This window comes from Natrix helvetica (assembly GCF_964273705.1).
Source record: "Natrix helvetica genome assembly, chromosome: 1".
Lineage (NCBI taxonomy): Eukaryota > Metazoa > Chordata > Lepidosauria > Squamata > Natricidae > Natrix > Natrix helvetica.
In genome coordinates this window covers 182159704-182180028 of record NC_138548.1, presented here as the reverse complement: position 1 = coordinate 182180028, position 20325 = coordinate 182159704, and the positions used below count along the sequence as shown (strand labels likewise).

Here is a 20325-nt window from a genome sequence, read left to right as displayed (position 1 = left end):
TTCCTGCCAGCTTGGTGTCATCTGCAAATTTGATGAGTTCTCCATTTATTCCCTCATCCAAATCACTGATGAAGATGTTGAAGAGTACTGGGCCTTGGGGTACTCCACTGCTTACCTGCCTCCATGTAGATGCAATTCCATTGAGGACTACACGTTGAGTGCGGTTGGTCAGCCAGTTACAAATCCATCTGGTGCTGTCTAACACACATTCTTCTACTTTATCTAGTAGTAGGTTATGGTCTACCTTATCAAATGCCTTACTGAAGTCCAAGTAAACTATATCGACGGCATTCCCCTGGTCCACTAATTTTGTCACTTTGTCAAAGAATGCAATAAGATTAGTCTGGCATGATCTGTTTTGCCAAACTAATCTTATTGCATTCTTTGACAAAAGTGACAAAATGTAGATGTAGAATTCTTCACCAAAGAAAAAGTCATTTGCTCAGATATAGAATAAGAGTTTTATGGTTTGATAATGATACATGGGAAAAGGTCTGGGTGTTGTAGATTAGATTAGATTAGATTAGATTAGATTAGATTAGATTAACAGAGTTGGAAAGAACCTTGAAGGTCATCTAATCCAACTCCCACCCAAGCAGGAGACCAAGCATACACCATTTCTGACAAATGGCAGTCCACTCTCTTCTTGAAAGCTCCCACAACTTCCGAAGGCAAGCTGTTCCATTGGTCAATTGTTCTCACTGTCAGAAAAGTTCTCCTGTAGTTGGCCCCAAGCTTTTTAGAATGTCCGCTAAAAAAGCAGATATATAGTTTAAAACTGTGTGAATTAAAGTATTCAGGTAATAGCTATTCGACTAAGTTCTGCTTTGACTAGACCCCAACTTAGTTTCTTTGTGTGATTTTATGTAACAAACTTTCATACTCAAAGAAATGAAAACCGTTTCAAAGAAGGACAATGAGGATAGTGAATGGAGTAGAAACTTCATAACCCTTATGAAGATAAACCAAGAAAATAGAAAATTACAGGAAGAAAGAAGGAAACAGGAAGGATGCCGTATAGAAAAAGGTGTTCACTGTCTACCCAGAATTCAAGGCACCAATTAATTACCTTACAGAAAATCAGATTCTCATTCATTTTTGGGGTGGTCAAAAAATGTTTTCAAAGTGGAACCAAAGGAAGAAATGAGTTCCCGGTAATGGATGAGTTCAAACAAAAACTACAGCAATTTCAGTTAGGACCACTTTAATTTATAATTCTTCATTGAGCTTGATGGTCTAAATAATATGTTTTAAATTGGTGATTAAGTGAAACGAATCTGTACATGAGAGTATATTTATATGATTGGCATCAAAATAAGATTTGGCTTCTGCTTTATCTTGCTCTTGTCATCGTCCCCCCCCCAAAAAAAATTAATAAGGTTTTATATATCCAGTTCACCCTGCTAATGTAGTGTGATAGTACTTCATCTAAGCCAGTGTTCTTGTGAGTTTTTTTAACAAGGACAAAAATTGCAAATATTTTTCAATATTTCTTTTGATAGAATCTCAGTCCAACCACTCAAATCAATCTGACAGTGGAGTTTCAGACACTCAAACAGGACATGTCCGTTCCCAAAGTATCGTTAGCTCCATCTTTTCAGAAGCTTGGAAGAGGGGAACTCAGTTGGAAGAGTCTAGCAAGATTAACGTAAGTATAATCATTGTTGCAAGGGAATTTTCCCCATTACAAAATCTGGACTTGTTTGAAGCTCCTGGTGATGGTGTTTTTAATGCAAAATGCCAAAGTGTAAAGTGTAAACCAACAAAGCCTCCTGACTTCTGAAAATGTGTCATGGTGGGGAAAAGTTGCTTGAAGTCCCCCATTGGTTTCCCTGTCCCCTGATCCCCCGTGTTTCATGCTATGTTTTTGTTCTTGTTTTTCCTGTTGCCCTGCAGTCTCATGTGGCAAAAGCAAAACCTGGAACAGCTCTGAGCTCCACTGCAGTGATGGCTTAAGCAGGGGTAGAGTTAAGGTCAGGGGCTTTGTTTGAACTATTAACCTGGGGGAATGATGCAACCCAAATCATGCAAACTAACTTTTCCCGAGTTCTAATCTTTAGATTTGTTGATCAGTTCACAAGTGCTTGAATCCGTCCTAGTTTAATTTGACCCTGTTATGCCGCCCGCATTAATCTGTGTAGTTCTGGTTTAGCCTGGGTTACTGAGAAACATTGCCCAGAATGAAAGATCTCCGGTATGCTATTGCTTGCCAAACTTCGGATCCCTTTTTTTCCAATGGAATTCTTGGCTTTATAATATTTGACTGAAAACATTGCATAATCAGGAGGGCAAGGCATTCTTTCATGTGGATTTGCTTATTTCGGCTTCATACATTAATACAAATATGCTACAAAGCAAATTACCTTAACACCTTGACCAGAACTCATCAATACCTTCTGTTCTGTTTCTCTCCTTAACTACTTGTTTCCTCCCACAAAATATTTGTGCATGCCTTTCCTTGTGCTATCATATGGAGGTTTTGATAGTTTTCACTCTGCGCTCACTCTATTGATCATAACTGCTTGTTCACGTATTTTTTCAGCTCTTCGGCATATATATATATTTTCTAGATTTGTGAAGGAATTGCACTTTGAAATATCCCAAAGTGAGATTTTTTAGCAATGTCCACATTCCCTAGTGGAATTGCGATCCCACACGAGCTGCTGTGTAGTTTTTTTGTCTGTTTCCCTTATTTGTTAGTTAAATGACACTTTTTCTTCAGTATTTCATAGTTCAGCTTAATTAGGTATATTGATCACACAGGATCGTAATTGCCAGTATAAATGATATTTGCATGAATTTGTTTTTTGAACATTTCGCTTTCATTTCTCCTTTAGGCTCGAATGGACTCAATAAACCGACCTTTCACTTCACTTGTATCGCCTTTATCTCCACAAACTAAAACAGCTACTCCATATTCAGCATCACAACCATCACCTCCGCTTCCACCTCCTCCACCTCCCCCACCTCCACCACCGCCTCCTCCACCCCCACCTCCTCCACCTCTTCCTGGTCAGTCTGTGCCATCTGGAACCAGCTCAGCAACAGTGTTTGTGAAATATAGCACTATAACAAGACTACAGAATGCCTCTCAGCATGGTGGGCTTCTCTACAAATCACCCATCACAATACAGCAGCCACCATCCCCACTCCCGCCTGCAGGAAAACCTCAGATTTTAGTACCTCCAAATGGTATAGTCCCACCCCCACCTCCTCCGCCTCCTCCCCCTACCCCAGGATCAGCAATGGCACAGCTCATGAAACCTGTGCCTTCCAACCCATCAGTACCACATTTCACACCACCACCTCCTCCTGCTCCCCCTCTCAAAATTCATCAAGTTCACCAGAACATTCTTCAGTCTTCAACTTTGCCACCTCCACCACCTTCAGGGCCAGCACCTCCACCTCCACAAGCTCCTCCTAAGCCTACTATGACTCTCCCTACACAAAACAATGCAAAATCTATCTCGGCAGTTGTGACACATCCAGTGCCCCCACTTCCTGTTCCTTCAGCAGTAAAGAAGCAGCCAAATTTCACCGCCCCACAAATCCCATTATCTCCTGCTTCACTAGGTCCATCTCCTCCACCTACTCTGCCCAAGCAGCAGAATCACTCTAGTAAGCTTCCTCCCTCTCCACAGTCTCCTGTGCCATCCGTTGTAAAGCAAATAGCCAGCCAGTTTCCCCCTCCTCCCATGCCAACTTCAGAGCCCCAGCCTTTAAAACCTGTCCCTCTGAGTGTACCACCTCAGTCTCCTCCAGCTGTAAAAGCCAAGCCAAAATGGCAGCCAACCTCTGCTCCATCCCCTGATTTTCCTCCTCCACCCCCTGAAAGTAGCCTAGCATTTCCTCCTCCACCTTCTCCTTCTTCTTCTCCATTGATAGTATCCCCTACACCAGATAAGTCAGGAGGTTCTCCAGTCAAAAAAGGTAGTAAGACTTCCAGTCCAGGAGGAAAAAAGCCGCCTCCTACACCTCAGCGAAATTCCAGTATAAAATCCAACAGTTCAATAGAGTCCAATGAACCTAAGAGACCTTCTGTGGATGTCTTAGTTAGCAAATTTGCACATCCCCCGGAGCCCTCCGGATCTCCTGGCAAGGAATCCCCAACTCCACCTGCAGCTCCTCCAAAGCCAGGAAAGCTCTGCCTGCCTATCGTTCTTCAGCAGGCAGGTATTTCAACAAAAGCACCTGCCACAGGAGCACTAGGCAAGGGTGCTGCCGAGGAATTTCCTTCTCCTCCATCAGATTCAGACTTTCCTCCTCCACCTCCTGAAATTGATCTTCCTTTACCTCCCGTAGAAATTCCTGCTGTCTTTTCAGGCAATACCTCGCCAAAGGTTGCTGTCGTCAATCCCCAACCTCAGCCGTGGTCTAAATCATCTGTGAAGAAAGCTCCCCCTCCAACACGTCCCAAACGCAACGACAGCACCCGTCTCACGCAAGCAGAAATGGTGGAGTCGCAGGTTGTTGTCAGTGCACAAGTGCCCACCTCACCCAAGTCCGGCCTTAGCGTTCAGCCTGGTTTTCTGGCTGATTTGAATAGGACTCTGCAGCGTAAGTCCATCACTCGACATAGCTCCCTCTCCTCTGCCCGGATATCCAGAGCTGAGCCTACTGCTACAATGGATGACATGGCCTTGCCCCCACCCCCACCAGAACTTCTGACAGACAAGCAGAAGACCAGCAACTTTGGAGGTAGTCATATATTAGGCTATGCAACCTTACGGAGGGGCCCACCTCCAGCACCTCCAAAGAGGGATCAAAACACCAAACTGTCTAGGGACTGGTGATGTTTGGGAGACCCTCTTTGCATTGCCAGCAAACCCTAACTGGGACACATCTGGTACTGAGATGCCTCATCTTAATAGCCGTGAACTGCTGAAGAAGTCTGTTTTAACAGTAGCTGTGGGTAGTGACTACGTTCACTTCCAGAAACAGTCCCTAAAGCTTTGCTTATTTGTGTTCTGTGTATTAGATTGAAGGATGGGATGAGTACTACTTCAAAGTTCAAATACTACATAAGGATTGGACCAAAATCTTTAACACTATTTTTCCTGCTGTTCAGGAAATAACTGTCGTCTGTCAGTGTGGGACATGTGGGTGCATGTATTATAAATGTAGGTATATAATATATTGTGAAATATTTTGTTGGAATTGTAGAGGCTCACCAGAATGTTTTTGTACATCTGTATTTATTGTTTCAGTCAACTGAGGTTTTTATCAGAAATTGGATGATGTATTAGAAAAGTCATTTGCTTTTGAAAACAAAAATGTCGGGGCACCTTAGATTATTGGAAACCTCTTTGGGCAGTTGGTGACGGGTATGCAGGGCTGTCAGTCTCTGCGCAGAATCAATTGATTGAAAAATGCGGGCACAGTCTACCAAAACATTCTGGTTGTAATACTACTGAATAGAAATCCATATAGAGAAAAAGAAAAATGCTGTACGGTGGGGCTGCAGTTTAAGATGTTGGGTAATAAAGGCATTCTGTTCTAGAATTCTTTTAAGGTGGAAAAGTCCCTTAAAGTATATCAGAACTTCCTCCCAAATAAACACCGGTAGGATTGGGCTTTAACGTAATGTTCTAGTCACACGTTATAAAGTGGAATGTGTAAGGAATGGAACACACCAGAATGTTGTGCATTGGAAACCGGATCATCATTCCCCAAACCCTCAGTGGGATTATTTGGACTGATGATGCTCGATTTAAAGTAACAACATTTAATTCACTGTCACGTACATGTCTGTTTTGGTTAAGTGAAAATGGTGTGCCAGAAGGCATTCGAGATATGCTGCTGTCATGTCTGATCACTATCTCTCTTAACTGGTGCTGCTCATCAAATTGCCTGTGTACAAGTTTACAGGTGCATGCATGCATATCTCTCTCTCTCCCTCCCTCTCTCTCTCTCTCCCTCCCTCTTCTTTCCCTCCCTCCCTTTCTCTTCAGAATGAAACTTAATCAGACATACAAATATTACAAACTCTTAAAAAGAAATGTCTTTATGAACATTCAAAACCAGTAAATAGTGAGGATGCTCTAGCTTGCCTCAAAAGAACATGGGAGATGAACACCATGTGGTAACACAGCTTAAATCAAAAGTATCAAAGGAAGAAACAATAAAATTGTGTTGAAAGGACAGGAGTGATGTGCATTTTGGTATAAGAAGCATTGGTTTCAGCCATCTCACAATTTATGGTCTTTAAGTGAAATAGCTCTTCTTCCACTAAGGTTTGTGGGTAAGTCAAATGCTAATTAAAGAACCACTATTTTAACCAGAAATATCCTAGGATATATAAAACAACTTAAAATAACTACTGTTTGTGTGCTGTGCAATACAGGGGATTGTAACAATGTGTTTTTAAATTGGCAGTTGTAACTTGATAGTTCATGAAGACACTGGTTTAAAAGAAGATCCAGAGTTACTAGTTTGGATTAGAGTTTGAACCCTCAAATGTTAGCACAGTCTCATCCAGGTATGGATGATGTAACCATAAGTTACTTCTGAAGATTAGACATTTAAAATGACTGAAACACGCACACAGACACTGGGACTTCTGTTAGAATTATTACAAAACGATTCATTACAGAGTATTTGTTCTAGAAGTAAGAAAATGTGATATTTTTTTTCCTTTGTAGAACTTGGTTTCAAAAATAACTCTTTAACAGAAAAGTGGTGCTATGTCATCGGATGCTGAAATCATAATGGATGATTTGCTCTGCCCCAGATGAATGCTGGGCATATTTTTCCTGTTTGACAATATTTTACCTGAGCAATAATATACCATTTTGTGCATTTTTAAAGTACTGCTTTTAGAAGGCACTTTTTTTGTATCTTTCAAAGTGTTTGGGATTACAAAGTGTCCTTAGCTATTAACCACATTTGCATTAGTGTACTTCAACACATATTTATGTCTTGTAGTATGGTCTTTGTTTTTTTAATTTTGCTTTGAGAATGCATTGGTGCTCTGCCTTTTTATTCCTGTTGGTTGCTGCTGCTGCTGCTGCTGCCGCCGCCGCTTGTTGGCTCTGGGAGAGAAGGTCTCATTCTCCTGTGCGCTGCTTGGAGAATCCAAGCATGGGTTAACTTTGTCCATTAGCCTAGAGACTGAGTTATAAAAAAACTTGACCACTCCTGCTCTGACTGGTAGAATTCAGTTGTGGGGCAGAGTTTGTTCACCTTGTTCCTTTGAACCTTCATGTTCCTTTGGAGACAGGCAGTGTTGAAGTACCGCCTGAATTCACTAATTGTAGCAAAACATTGTCATATGCAAATAATAAGCAGTACCTATCTATGACAAAAAAAATTGTACTAGTTAAATATCTGAGGCCATCAAATTAAATTATGTGCTCTAAGGAAGGTTTTTGATACAGAACTTGACATGGGCAGCAGCAGCAGGAGGAGGAGCACAGGGATGCCTTTTTCCAGATTTTTCATCTTTTAAAAAGAATATTAATATAGAACTTTCTTTCCTGGTTGCTCCCATTTTGCAGGTAGGTTCCTACACTTTATTTCTCTAAGGAGGTATGTATCTATTACCAATTCTGGCTAAATAGTACATCACTGTTTCTGCCCTTGTGGCTCTTCCTTTTTCAACCTTTCTCAAGGGCCTTTGGTTAAGTATCTGAGAAGTGATGAAGCATCACAGAGCAGTGTCAATTTGATTGGTTTTGAACCAAATAGATAGGCTGCATTTTCCGTTAGAATCATTGCCCTGAGCCTAATATATCTGTAATTCCTTTCCAAAGGCCTCAGTTCTGTATCAGATTGTTCAAGCGTTCATATTTTCTTTTGGAATTAGGATTTTAAATACGTTTAATGTCTATAGTCCCAAAAGGCTCTAATCTGGGAAATTATGGTATATCAACTTTGAAACTGAAGTGCAAATATATTTAACCCAGAGATGGTTAAATACCTAAATATCATGAAGAGAGAAGGCCTGAATTATGGCTCAATTCAGCTTTCGATGAATAAACATCTCATTTCCACTGGCATTTATTTTTTTGGTTCATACATTGATCAGTAAAATATAAATTTGAACAGCTTTTTAGCCTTAAATACTTAATTCTTAAAAGATATAAATTGGGTTTTAGATTAAAAAAACAGGGTTAGAACTAAAAGCAAATTTCTTGTTAGAATTATTCTGCAAGCAGATATGTCTAAAATACATAGCTACTGTCTAATAATAGGATGAAATGATTCTTCACAATATTTTTAAGTGACTTCTATATGCCCTCTAAACCTATTAATAAATTATTCTTTTGAATAATTCTTGAAATATAGAAAAGCTAAACATATTTTTAAAATATGATGAAACTGTATCTTTATTGAGAGGAATGTGTTAAGACCAAAGGGAATTTCCACCAATCCCTATGGCTGCCCACCGTTGGGCTGAGATCCCTGGGCAGGAAAATTGTGCATCACAATTATCACTCCTACTATTAACTATTTCTCTGTGTGTGTGCTGCATATGTTATACATGTATACCTCTAACCTTACATGAATGAGTGGTTGGTCCTATGATGCATTATAGTTGAACGGATTGTCATCTAAAACTATATCTCATTTTGTTAAAGCATAAAATGCTTGCCATTTGTGGTTATGGAACTTATCATTAGATAGCAAAATATTTCAATCATATCTACAGTTTTATGTGATGTACAAAATGTTACTTGGTATCTGCTGCTTCAGTGTAGGGTTGTTAAAATTTGGCTCCTGGATTTCCTTCAACTAATTATACTGTATTCTTCCCTAGTTCATACATTTGAAGCTTACAGAAGCTTCCCCAAATGTAACAGGAAGGAGCATCCAGCTTATGTAGTACTTTCTTGCATTGTTATAATGACTGGCCTATTCTGCCTGGTGGAAATTAGAATGTGTAGATTGGAGAGCTAAGAGAATCTCTGTATGGTATTCAATGCTCTCAGCAATGAATAGGACAGCCCTGCAAAATTGGGGAAGACCTTGTCTACCAAAGAAAATTAGGAAAGTCTGCGGTAGTTCTCTCAAGGACTGTTTACATCTTCATGAACGCAGGCCATAGTACAAATATTTTGGAAAACAAGGTTTCTGATCCAAATGGGTATTGCCTTTATTTTAATGTAGGTGTATCATTCTAAGGTACCTATTTGTGACTGTGCTGCAACATACTCCCCTCCCCCAAATATTTGTATTTTGTCATCAGAAAATGGGTGAGGTCAATACTTGTTTGCTTATCCCTGCTTTTCCTATTTTGTAATTGTAAATTTTAGGATTGTAAATTGTGGGACAGAACATTTGATTTGTTTTGCAGCCATTGGATGGAGTCAATGGTGGCAATTCTTGTATCTGATTATGCACATGTAAACCACCAATGTTAAATCAATGATTTTGTCTGTGTAGCCAATGTGTGCTATGTGCTGTAAATATATTCATATGTTTACCGCTTTACAGGAAAAAAATTGCACATTCTTTCTGAATGAGACTGCCTCCCCATATCATTTCGTTTTAAGAATGAAAGTTCATTGCAAGTAAGAACTTATAGTTGAGAAGAGTTCTTTCTATATAAATATTCTATAAATATGTATAAATATACTTTTTTAAAGCATGGGTAAAGAAATAAAAATGCATTCATGGAAAGTACTAAGAAATCATTATACAATGGAATATGCACAAGTCAATAAAGATATAGTTAAATTTGTCTGAGGTTGTTTCAAGGGATAATTTGCCTCTGCTCTAGAAGGCATCTACCTGGCAAAACTGCCCACCAGTATTCAAGAAATTCATTTTCTTTTATATGAAGATAAAAACTCCAAATAAAAATTTAAGATTTGTTCATCAGATAGATGGGAAATTAGTAATGTGTTCTACCATATCCAAATTTAAGGTTTCTGTAACAGGAGGAGGTCAGGACAGAAAGCTGAACAGTCAGAGGCCATAGCATCATTTGCCGTACGTGTCCAAAAACCAAGCAAAGCATCACTGCTGCTACTATATTGGCTAATTTGTCCATGGATATCGGGGGCCCTGGGCAGTCCAAAGTGAAGTAGACAACCTTGCTGGGTGCTTTGCACCTTGAGCAGTCAACTTTTAAGAAATTGTTGAAATAGTTTTGCCCTACTTGTGGTTGTTCAGCTGGATCTTCTCATAGAAGTTCATCAAGGTTGAGATCACCACAGCTTATCCACCCAGGACCCAGAATGTTTCTTAAAATGTGTGACTTCAGTTTCTTGTAAGCAGTGCTGCAGTTCTGTTCTCGAACAGTGTTCTGGGTTTAATGAAGGCAGTATGTAAATTAAATTGAAGCATGAAGTGTACATAACCACAAAGATTGCAGCAGAGGGAGGGACATCTCTTTTCCAACAGTCAGCATTTTGGGAGAGGATGGGCCTGCACTTATTCTTTTTTGAGAAAAGGGGTTATTAAGGATACCAGAGGTTAAATATATTTTATTTTACGCTCCCACCTCCATATGTAATAAAACACATCATTAAAAAGCTTGCACATTATGGTTTTCACTGAATTTTAATTTAATCTTTCTTTTAAAAAAATTATGGGAACAGTTACCCCAATTTAGAACTTTGAATTGGAAGACTCAAGGGCTTTCTCTGTATGTAGACATAGCGAAATACATAATCTAACCCCTCACCTATCATTAAGGTAACTTGTTAATGCTACATAGAAACCTTTGTATGGTCTAATGCAAGGAATGCATTTTTGCAGGTTCTAGCCATCAATCACTACACACCTGAACTGGATTCCATTCAATCATTTTATCCAGGATTAACCTTAAATTATCTCCTATGTTCTATTTGACAAGGGATCTATGATTCTCACCAGTGTTGAATTAGAATTTCTAATTATATGTTTCTAAAAATGGAATACTATCATCTTTCTAATCGTATGAGGGAGAATATCTTGCATGTTTTAATATTTTGCCTGTCTTTGCTGTTTCTGGTTTGCCCAATAGTTATTAAACTAGAAAAATACAACTCAGTGAAAGAATGCTGCATGGAAACTACACAGATGATGAAGCACACCAAATCTTGGCTTTTTTCAAAAGCCTCGAAACAGTATCAAGACGTTTTAAAGCCTTGCCAAAACTATCATTTTTTTCAGCTGTCCTTATAAGGAACTAATAGCATACTGAAAATGTGAAAGCAACTATTTTGACAAAATGTGTTTTCACTATCTTGTAAATGTGGTCTTTTAGTAACACCCTGATATTTATACACCTATATTTAAATATTTCCAAAACAAAGTTACCCAAGATAGGGGCAATGAAACTTCACCAAGTTCTTTTACTTCTTGAGCATAAAACTATCACTGTTCATTTCTTGTGAACACCAAAGAAGCAATTGATATCAAATAAAACACAATTTGGAGAATTGGCTAATTTTAAAGTAGTATCTCTGGTATACTATTAGAGGTAGAGGCGATATGCTAGTACAACATTGCATGAGAAAACTAACTGGTTTAGCTGATGAGATTCAGGTTATTGGACACCAGCCTGTTCATGCAGATATTCAAATTGATCAACCTGTCCATGTTCAAAGAAGGACACTGACCACAACCTAGGTTGGCAGTTCAATACATCTACTTTTTTCCTCTTCCAATCTCTCTTTAAGGACATCTGTGTTAACAAGCACACACCCATACAATTTTTAAACTTAAAATATTTGAGAGCCTTCATTTTAATTCTTCCACTGCTAAAAACAGATGCATATATAAAAAGCCAGAAGCCAGTAGGTTTAGATCTAGTAATAACTTAAGTGCACAGCAAAAAATTAATCATGAAAAAGTTCAAGACAATTGTCAAGAGGGCAGTGCAAGTTTTGGGGGATTTATTTATTAGGACTTGTAACAAGAGGGTTTAGTACACAGCAACAGTTAATTCCAAATACAATTTTTAAAAAATTAAAAATTTATGTCTCCTCCCTCATCCCACCCCCAAATGGTTTAATGGTACACACAATAAATCAAAACCAGCAAGGCTTCCTTCCCTAAAATCCCACACTGTTCTCACCCTATTGGGATACGTAAAGAGCTCAGAGCCCAGAGCCACTACTAGTAAAGTGGCTGGTTTTAAATCAAATGCCTATTTTTTATATGAAAGCAAATGAAGTTTGCCACACAACGAGGCACATAATTCAATATCTGAAAAACAGCACCCAATGTTTATGAGATTTCAGCCAGATCACTTGAAAGACTCCAACTGAAACCATTCTGTGCTATTTCCAGTATTATAGATGAAGAATATAATGGAGTCTATGAATAAAAGAGTGACAGTGCTGATAATACTGCTATAAGCCAGGCAGAACTGGCCACGGTATTTTCTGCCTTGAATTGCTGCTATTCAGCTGCATTAGGGGGAAAAAGCACCATTCTTCTATAGATTTTAGCATCGCCATTGATCTCGTATGCATAATTAGGTATAGAAGACTTACAAATTCTCTTCATAGGTAAACCTAACAGCTCCCTCTGAATTTCCAATAGGACTCACTTGTCAAATTCAAATCTATCAGCACTTTTTTTTTAAAAAAATGCACCAGTCTTAATTCTTTGTTTTGAGCAACAACTTGGTGTTTTTTTTCTACTGCAGTAACCCTGTTTAGTAAAAGTGATGTATAATATTATACATGTTAAGACAGGTGTATAATCTCTAAGAAGGGATTCTATAAGAGAATTTCTATATTTTTCTAATTGGTAATCAGCTCTCACAGAATATGTATTGATACTCAAAATCTGTCATCACATAGCTAATTTAATCCTATCTAGTTCAACATTCCCTTCACTGATGACATTTTCAAATACTGCTATAAACAAAGGCTGCTCCAACAATCCAAAACTGGAAGACATGCTGTCATTATTAATTAATTCAACACACTTCATTTCTTTTACATTTTAACTTCTGGAGAGGTGTAAAACCATCTAAGCTAGCTATACCTTTTATTTTTCTCTAGCAAAACATGCCTAAAGTCCTCTTCACCAGAAACACTTTTTAAGTCCTTGATTTTATGTGAAAAAGGTCTAACTCCTCGCTTTTCACTCCACATAGAAATCAGGAATACATTAAAATAATAATAAAGCTAAAACCACAACACAATCTGCAAAGGTTCGACCTTCTTCACCTCCCTACAAAAGTCTACCTGTCAGCGATATCCCAGAACATTCACTTTTCTCATTAAATTCTCCTCCCTTCCCAAATGTTGCCAATTTAACCAAGGTAAAATAACAAACCCACAAGCAACATCTCTATGCCAGTCTTATAAACTAGGTAAAATTCAAGCAAAAGAGCAGCCAAATGATTAATAGACTCTGGATCATATTTTTTGCCTCTTCCTCCTATACTATGATGCCAACTCTCAAATAAGGAGAAGAAATTTTCCATTTCTTCTGAAGGAAAGAAAGCCCCTGAAAAGGACAATCCTTTGGCCTGAAGGCACCAACATGTTGTTTGTTTGTATGATAAACAAAAAGCACTTTTCCATAGGGGAAGATTTAATCCTTTAGGACAGCCATATTTGAAGGCTCTGGGCCCAAAGCTCAACTTTCCAATCGTCTAGTGGACTGTAGGAGCAATATTTTTCTCCTGGAAAGGACAGGGTCAGGAGTTTTGACCTGCGGAAATAAGAACAGGAGAGATTCCTATTCTTTCCCTCAATACATCCAAGGCCTTACATTACAGTATCTCCCCAAATCATTTATATGTTGAGGATGGAAAGGTAAGAATTAGGGTTATCATGCTTCACATTTCCATTCATTCCCTTTAATTTGAGCAAAGCTCATCTTAAATTACTTGGCTTATGAATTTGGACAGCATGTCTCGGAGTGGTAGGGGCTCAAACTGAATGTTGAGAAGCTACATGAGGGCTGCTAATTCATACCATAGCAAACAAATGTTGCTCTCTAAAAGAAGCAGAAGAATGTTCATGAAGATGAATACATGTGCCATAATAGCATGGTTGGAAAAATGAGCGCTGAGGGAATCAAAGCCATTTTATGGTGAAGGAAAAGCTAAAAAAATTGACACTGAGCTCTTTTTGGTCTCCCCACTACATGTTTTTCCCCACAAGATACTGAAACAGAATGTGGAATGTTCAACATATTTAATAGCTTTACAGCAGAACTAGAGAAAGGATGGGTACAAGAGAGAAATCCAGGCCCTTCCTCTTCACCCCTTTTCTTAATTAGTGGGGGGAAAAGGTAAGTTGGGAAGAATAGTAAATGATATTTGAAAAACCACTCTCACTGTCTTGATATAACATGCAGTTACATACACACAGAGTCTGATTACTTTGGGCCTTGTACATAGCATCATCCATAGGCATTCTACAGAATTCAAAATTGTACGAAATAAAAAATAAGCATAAAATCCAAGGATTATTTTCACAACATTAGTATTGCAGAATAAAAGCATTAAAACCAGCAGGAGGCAAGGAATCTGTAAACACCCTCTGCAGCAATTTGCAGGAAGATGATCTTGGCCTGTGAAGGATACAGGAAGCAGTCATACAATCAGAGAGTTCCAAGTTCTCATAAGGGAACCGTGGCCCTGTCCTCCATAGAAGCTGTACAGTTTCTCCCCAAACAAACAAATGAGTAGCATCTTGTAAAAATCATGTGATACTGAAAGCACTTTGAAACAGGAAAAACAAAAAGGCTATCAGTTAAAAAAAACGTCTCCAACCCTCCCTTTCATAGCCAGGGTTCACTTATGTTCTACCGCAGAATCATCATCCAACTTCTGTTTGTACTAGGAATAAAATGTGATGGCTTAGGTCTTGCAAAGGGGCAGAGTTAAGAATTCACATTACTGACTTTTCAACATCAGAGCTCCAGGCATTAACAGCAATCTTTTCTACAACCAAAAACAAATGTCACATTCCCCAGAACAGCAGAGAAGACACCACATGTGAAGGATTGTTAAGGCAACCCATTTCTGAAAAAAGAAAATAAGATGAGTTGGGGGGGGGGGAGAATGACATACTCTTCAGAAGTTGATGAAACCATAAAAAGCACGGTACCAGACAATAACTGCATCAATAATGGCAAAAAAAAACAGAATATGAAAAATTGGGAGGAAATTTGAATAAGTTGTGTTTTTATGCTTCTTTCCTAATCAACTGTGGTTCAGGTTTTCCATTCTAAAGAAATTGTTTGCAACACAGCTCATAGCCTGCAGGCACAACACCCAATATGTTTAAACAGGCAAATGAGTTTTTCAGAACTAAGTCCACAAAATTTGTCCAGAATAATTTGCCATAACCCCTGATCTCTTTTGTTCATCCTCTTGGTAGGCTCTGCAAAACTCAGGAGAAAAGCAGGGTGCCACTGATGATCTTTGAAGCAGAATCCTACTCCAAAGCTCCAAACAAGTATTACAGTTGCATTTTCAACTTCTCAGAGCAGAGTCTTCTCTTAGCTGGGTCCCCATGGAGCAGTGACAGCTATTTGTAACAAGCATATTGGTGGAGGCTGCATTCCCATCTTCATATGGTAGGTTGTGTCTCAAGACAGTACACCTTAACACCACACATAAGGTATTATACAGTAAAACCTCTATGCATACCCATCATGCTTGGTCCTTTGTAGAAATCTACCCTTTGTCCTAACAGACCAGGCTCTCATAACTCATTCTCAATTGGAGGTCTAGTGTTTATGCAAGAAGCTGGCTCAAGTATTCCAACTCTACAGATACATCCAGCTTTCAGAGATACCCATCCCTCTTGGATAAATCAAATCTGGATGTCTTCAAACAAGCCAGTCCTTAGTGATATTTACAACTATAAACACTGGCATCTATTTGGAGGGAGGGCAGTAAAGGCAAACTGGTGGTCACAGAATGCAACTGAACTCCCACTTCTCTGTACTTCTGCAATATCGACACCATTAAAAAGGGGAGGCAGCTTTGATGATCATCGGGGGGGGGGGGGGTTGGATGCCAGTGACAAGAATTATCACAGTAGGTCTCATGCTTTGAAACAGTAATCTTTGAAGGGACCTGGATCTCATTAGCAGTCCTACTAATGGGAGCTACAACAATTGATGTTAAGTTAATGACTTTTGGTAGCACCTGAGGTTTATTAATGGCACAAACAAGCAACAGAGGAAGCCACAGAAGTTATACCAACATAATCTGCATAACTCAGAAAGTGGTTCCTAAATTTATGGCTAGCTTATGTGAGAAAGGAAGGCTGACCACTACAATCAGTGTTCTAGCACATGGTTACTGAACATTGTTTTGAACAATATACCCAGCAAATCAACTAAGAGTAAGAAGTATGAAATGTTTACATTGCCTTAAAAAGAAATGTCTTATTCTGTGTATTTGGGAAAACTTTTATTATGTTAATCAGCAGCGAAGAATTGGACTGGGATTGTGGCATATAGATAAACTTAATTTCTCACAATACACCACAGAGCTAATACAAAACCCTTCAGGTCCTTCTCATAATCCCCCCAATTCAGCTGCTATCAGCATAAAACCAGCAGCTAAGCAAAAGCAAGTTTCATAAAGACTATGGTCTACAATATAGAAAAGAGTTCACACCTTCCCCCTCATTTCATGCCTGAATCTGATAGCCCCATGATTGCTGGATAACAAAAATAAACACATTCTGTATATCCTCTAGCTTGTTGCTAAAATGCCTACAGACATTATAGCAGATTTTCATTCCCATGTTGGAAAATCACCCACATATTTACTGGTGGGAGAAAAAGAAGTTACACTTTTGCCAGTTTCTAAATTAGCGTTCAAAGGAAACCAACAGCCCTTAGAAATCTTTGGGCAATGTTTGTCTGCTTTCACAGGTCCTTCATAGTATGTATCAAAATTTGAACCAGAACAAATGGCCAATCTCATTACTACCCACTTATTCTGAGTTGGACAGGCTATATAGTCAACTGAAGCAGGCTAATCAATTCAGACAAAAGCCTTTCTCTATAAAATACTTATGTCCCTTGCTAATTCCCAAATTATGAAACATGAGGTAATTTTAGAAGACTGCTGTCAGCCTTTGTAACAACAATCAGGGCTAAAGCCTGACTGAAAGCAGTTTTTGAACACTATCAGGAGGGCAGGTTTAAACCATTTTACAAATATTTTGCATACTGAGGGCTGAATAAGGCTGCTATATAATTATATGAAGGAAAGAGGCCATTTTTAAAATGTCAAGCTTTATCGTCCTTCAAGATCTTTAATCCAACTTCTTAAAAATAATTGAATGATACAAAAGAGGCCCAGTTTATGACTGGAAGTCTCAATATATTGGGAGATTATATCTGACATTATGTCCTCCTGTAAGAAGAAATGAAACAGCTCCTTACAAGCCTAGGTCAAGCTATATGTGTGAAGCAATTGCAGAATTGCTGTATTAGAGATGCAAGGAACCAAGCTGAGACCGAGTTGGTGTGTAATCTCAGAATGTTTGCCAGTACAATAACACATATCCAACAGTAATAGGTGCTGAATAAGGAGGGGGAAGAGATGACAGATAGCCTAACAAAGCCTTCAGTGCTAACATCCAAGATGCCCCAATACCAGGCATGGTATTCCTGAGAAAAAAAAATCCCATATTTTGATTGAATGGGTCTCAATTTGAGTAATGGATCCCTTTACTGGCAAGTTCATTACATCTCTGTATCTACATGTTGATCAGTCAGCTCATTAATATTGGTCATTCAGCTTGGTCGCTGCTGGCAAATGGAAGAGCCATTCTTCAAAACAATTCAAATCACCATTTTATAAAAAGGAAGAAAGGGGAGTGGTTTTGTTACAATGATCCTTCCTTCAGGTGCCCAGGTTCCCCACAAGCTGCCAATGGGACCTGGGCAGCTCAACAATCTCTTGGTTCTGTCTCTCGCCATAGTGGTCTTCATTCTGAGTAGTGCATGATGGACTCTACGTAGTTTCCAGGAAAGAGTCCAGTTACTCCATTCATCACACCTTCATACCACCCATCATCATTTTTCTTAATGACGTAGATGATGGCACCTTCCTGAAAGGAAAGTTCATCTTCCTTGTCTTTAGTGTAATCATAAATTGCCACAACTAGGAACAAGAAGAAAAACAAAATTAGCATTTCAAATAAGCAGCTGGACCTAAGACAATTACAGTTTTCACTTAAGTGGTCTCTTGTATCAAAAAGTAAGCATTTTCTTTATTGGCTATTCATGCAAGCGTTCCTTCCCATTTATAGAAACAGTTGCTATCACAAAATTGTAAAACATGTAGACATGTACACATTTTGATTCTAAAATGATGGAATACTAAATTTAAAAAAATAACACACTGTATTACAAAATGACTAATTCCTCAAAACTGTTCACTGATGGGGCAACAAGCTTTCTTTGATAATAGAAGTGGGAGTTCAATTCATACATCTTTCTTTTAACAGTGATTTTCCAGGATATGTGACACAGGACTATTAACAATGCTTTGGTGACTTAATGAAATTTTATTTATTTCTCATATGGCTGAAAATGAAATGAAAAGCACAAAAATGATTTAGTGGAGAACTTTTGAAAAACCTCTTTGCCTTGGGCGCAAACACCAAACTTCTAGTCCCACCTTAGGCACAATTTCAGTTGGATAACCTTGGGCCAATCACTCACTCTCAGCTCTAAGAATGAGGCAATGACACATCACTCCTGAAATCTTGCCAAGAAAAATAAACGGAGTTGTCCAGTCAGTAACCAGGAGTCAACCCTGAGTCAAAGCAACCCCCCACCCCCACCCCAAAACCAAGATACTATGCAGGTAATCCTTGAACTATAACCATTCATTCAGCGACTGTTCAAAGTTATGACAGTGCTGAATGACTGTGGTTATGACTCATCGTCAGTGTTCTGGCTAAACCAACACTCACACAGTCAGTCAATCACATAACCAGTTGCCAAGTACCCTGTGATCATATAATCGTCATCTGTGATCTCCCGCTAGCTTTTCCAGAAAGTCAATGGGGAAGCCAGCAGGGAATGACGCAAGTCATTGGGCTAAGTCCCCTTCACCTATGCACCAGCCCCCTGCAATCATGCTGTGCCAGCCACTTGCACCTCCCTGCACACCCTCTTGGATCTGCATGTCATGTTGCCCTCATGCAACATTCTCACACCTCATTTTCAGGCAACCTCATGCATCTGATTCACTCCAACTCTCACTCCACCACACCCTCACTGATCTGCACAAAGCCTCTCATGCACTCTTCACACTTTCCCTGACCAGCACCTCTTGCAGACCTTCTCCCTACATCCCCACACACCTCCTTGCTCTCTGCTCCCACCCTCTCCCAACAGCAGTAGCAACTTACCTGCCTGCTGACCTAGGACTTGCAACTTCCAGTCAGCTAAGTTTAGTGTAAGAAACCAGCAAGAAGTTGCCTCACCTAACAACTGTGGATTTCAATTAACAGTGGCAACCAGGATTATACGGACTGCATCACTAAAAGATGCAGTCCTGCTTTATTACTGCATTGCTTGATGATGGAAAGCCTGGTTCTAATTGCTGATGTAGGTCAAAGACTGCACATGACACACAGATGAAATGGAATACAATCACAGTTATTAGTAAATGACATAGGGAAGCATTTTAAAAAACTGAATGCATAAAATTAAATTTCTGAATTACATTCATATCTGGATGTTTTTGGGAAAAGGAGCCGGTTACATTTTGTTTAAAAGGAGTTGGAGATGGCTAATAACAATTTTATTTCATCATCACATTGTTAAGTCACATTTTGGGAAATCACTGAATTCAGACCCAATGAGGGAGACAAACTTCCAGCCCCTCCTACAACTCCAAGCAACTAACCTTTCTCCAAATAGGTCCTTGGTGCCCATGGTGGATCCTCTTCAGCATAAGGATCGCTGTATTCCACCACAGCTGCTTCTTCTTCTTCATAATCCTCTGGAGGAGGGGGTGGCGGTGGAGATTCATCAAAAACAGCTTCGTCTACTGGGGGTGGAGGGGGAGGTGTGTCTGAAACTAAAAAAATGAAAAATATTCAAGTTTCCTCACTTAGATGTTTATATAAATAGCAATGTAATAAATGTTACAGATGAAACCCAAAGTGGAAACATAGACAAGTTTTGTAAATAATGTTAGAGATTATGCTTCAAATGTTTCTTCATTTAGAGTTAAAAGAGAGATGATCTAGGTCCTAGGATCTCTACGTAGCTACAAGCGAACCAAGTCCAACCTCCCCACCACCCCCAATTCGGTTGACCCTTATCTAACTCCAAGCATGTGCTAATTGTTGGATGAAAAGATTCCTGTGCACAAACAGGCATTTTAGCAATAAATCAATTTAACTGGACCTTCAGGTGTGGACCTGGTCTTTCACA

General features: G+C 39.1%; 2 protein-coding genes across 12 annotated transcripts in view; one reads left to right on the top strand and one right to left on the bottom strand.

The window, feature by feature from the left end:
* Positions 1-9682, top strand: part of RAPH1 (Ras association (RalGDS/AF-6) and pleckstrin homology domains 1) — an 82414-nt gene extending 72732 nt beyond the window's left edge. For 3 of the 4 annotated variants that reach the window (XM_081950148.1, XM_081950149.1, XM_081950147.1), the window contains 2 exons: positions 1503-1648; positions 2838-9682. In XM_081950148.1, the coding sequence (XP_081806274.1) occupies positions 1503-1648; positions 2838-4793 (2102 nt within the window). In that variant the 3' untranslated portion in view covers positions 4794-9682. Of the gene's footprint in view, positions 1-1502; positions 1649-1896; positions 1974-2837 lie in introns of all 4 variants that reach the window. The other variant, XM_081950150.1, reaches the window with a different exon arrangement.
* Positions 9683-11811: 2129 nt separating this feature from the next.
* ABI2 (abl interactor 2) overlaps positions 11812-20325 on the bottom strand; it is a 58897-nt gene continuing 50383 nt past the window's right edge. For all 8 annotated transcript variants that reach the window (XM_081938676.1, XM_081938675.1, XM_081938678.1 and 5 more), the window contains 2 exons: positions 19793-19966; positions 11812-18034 (listed from right to left, as the gene is read on the bottom strand). In XM_081938676.1, the coding sequence (XP_081794802.1) occupies positions 17859-18034; positions 19793-19966 (350 nt within the window). In that variant the 3' untranslated portion in view covers positions 11812-17858. The remainder of the gene's footprint in view (positions 18035-19792; positions 19967-20325) is intronic.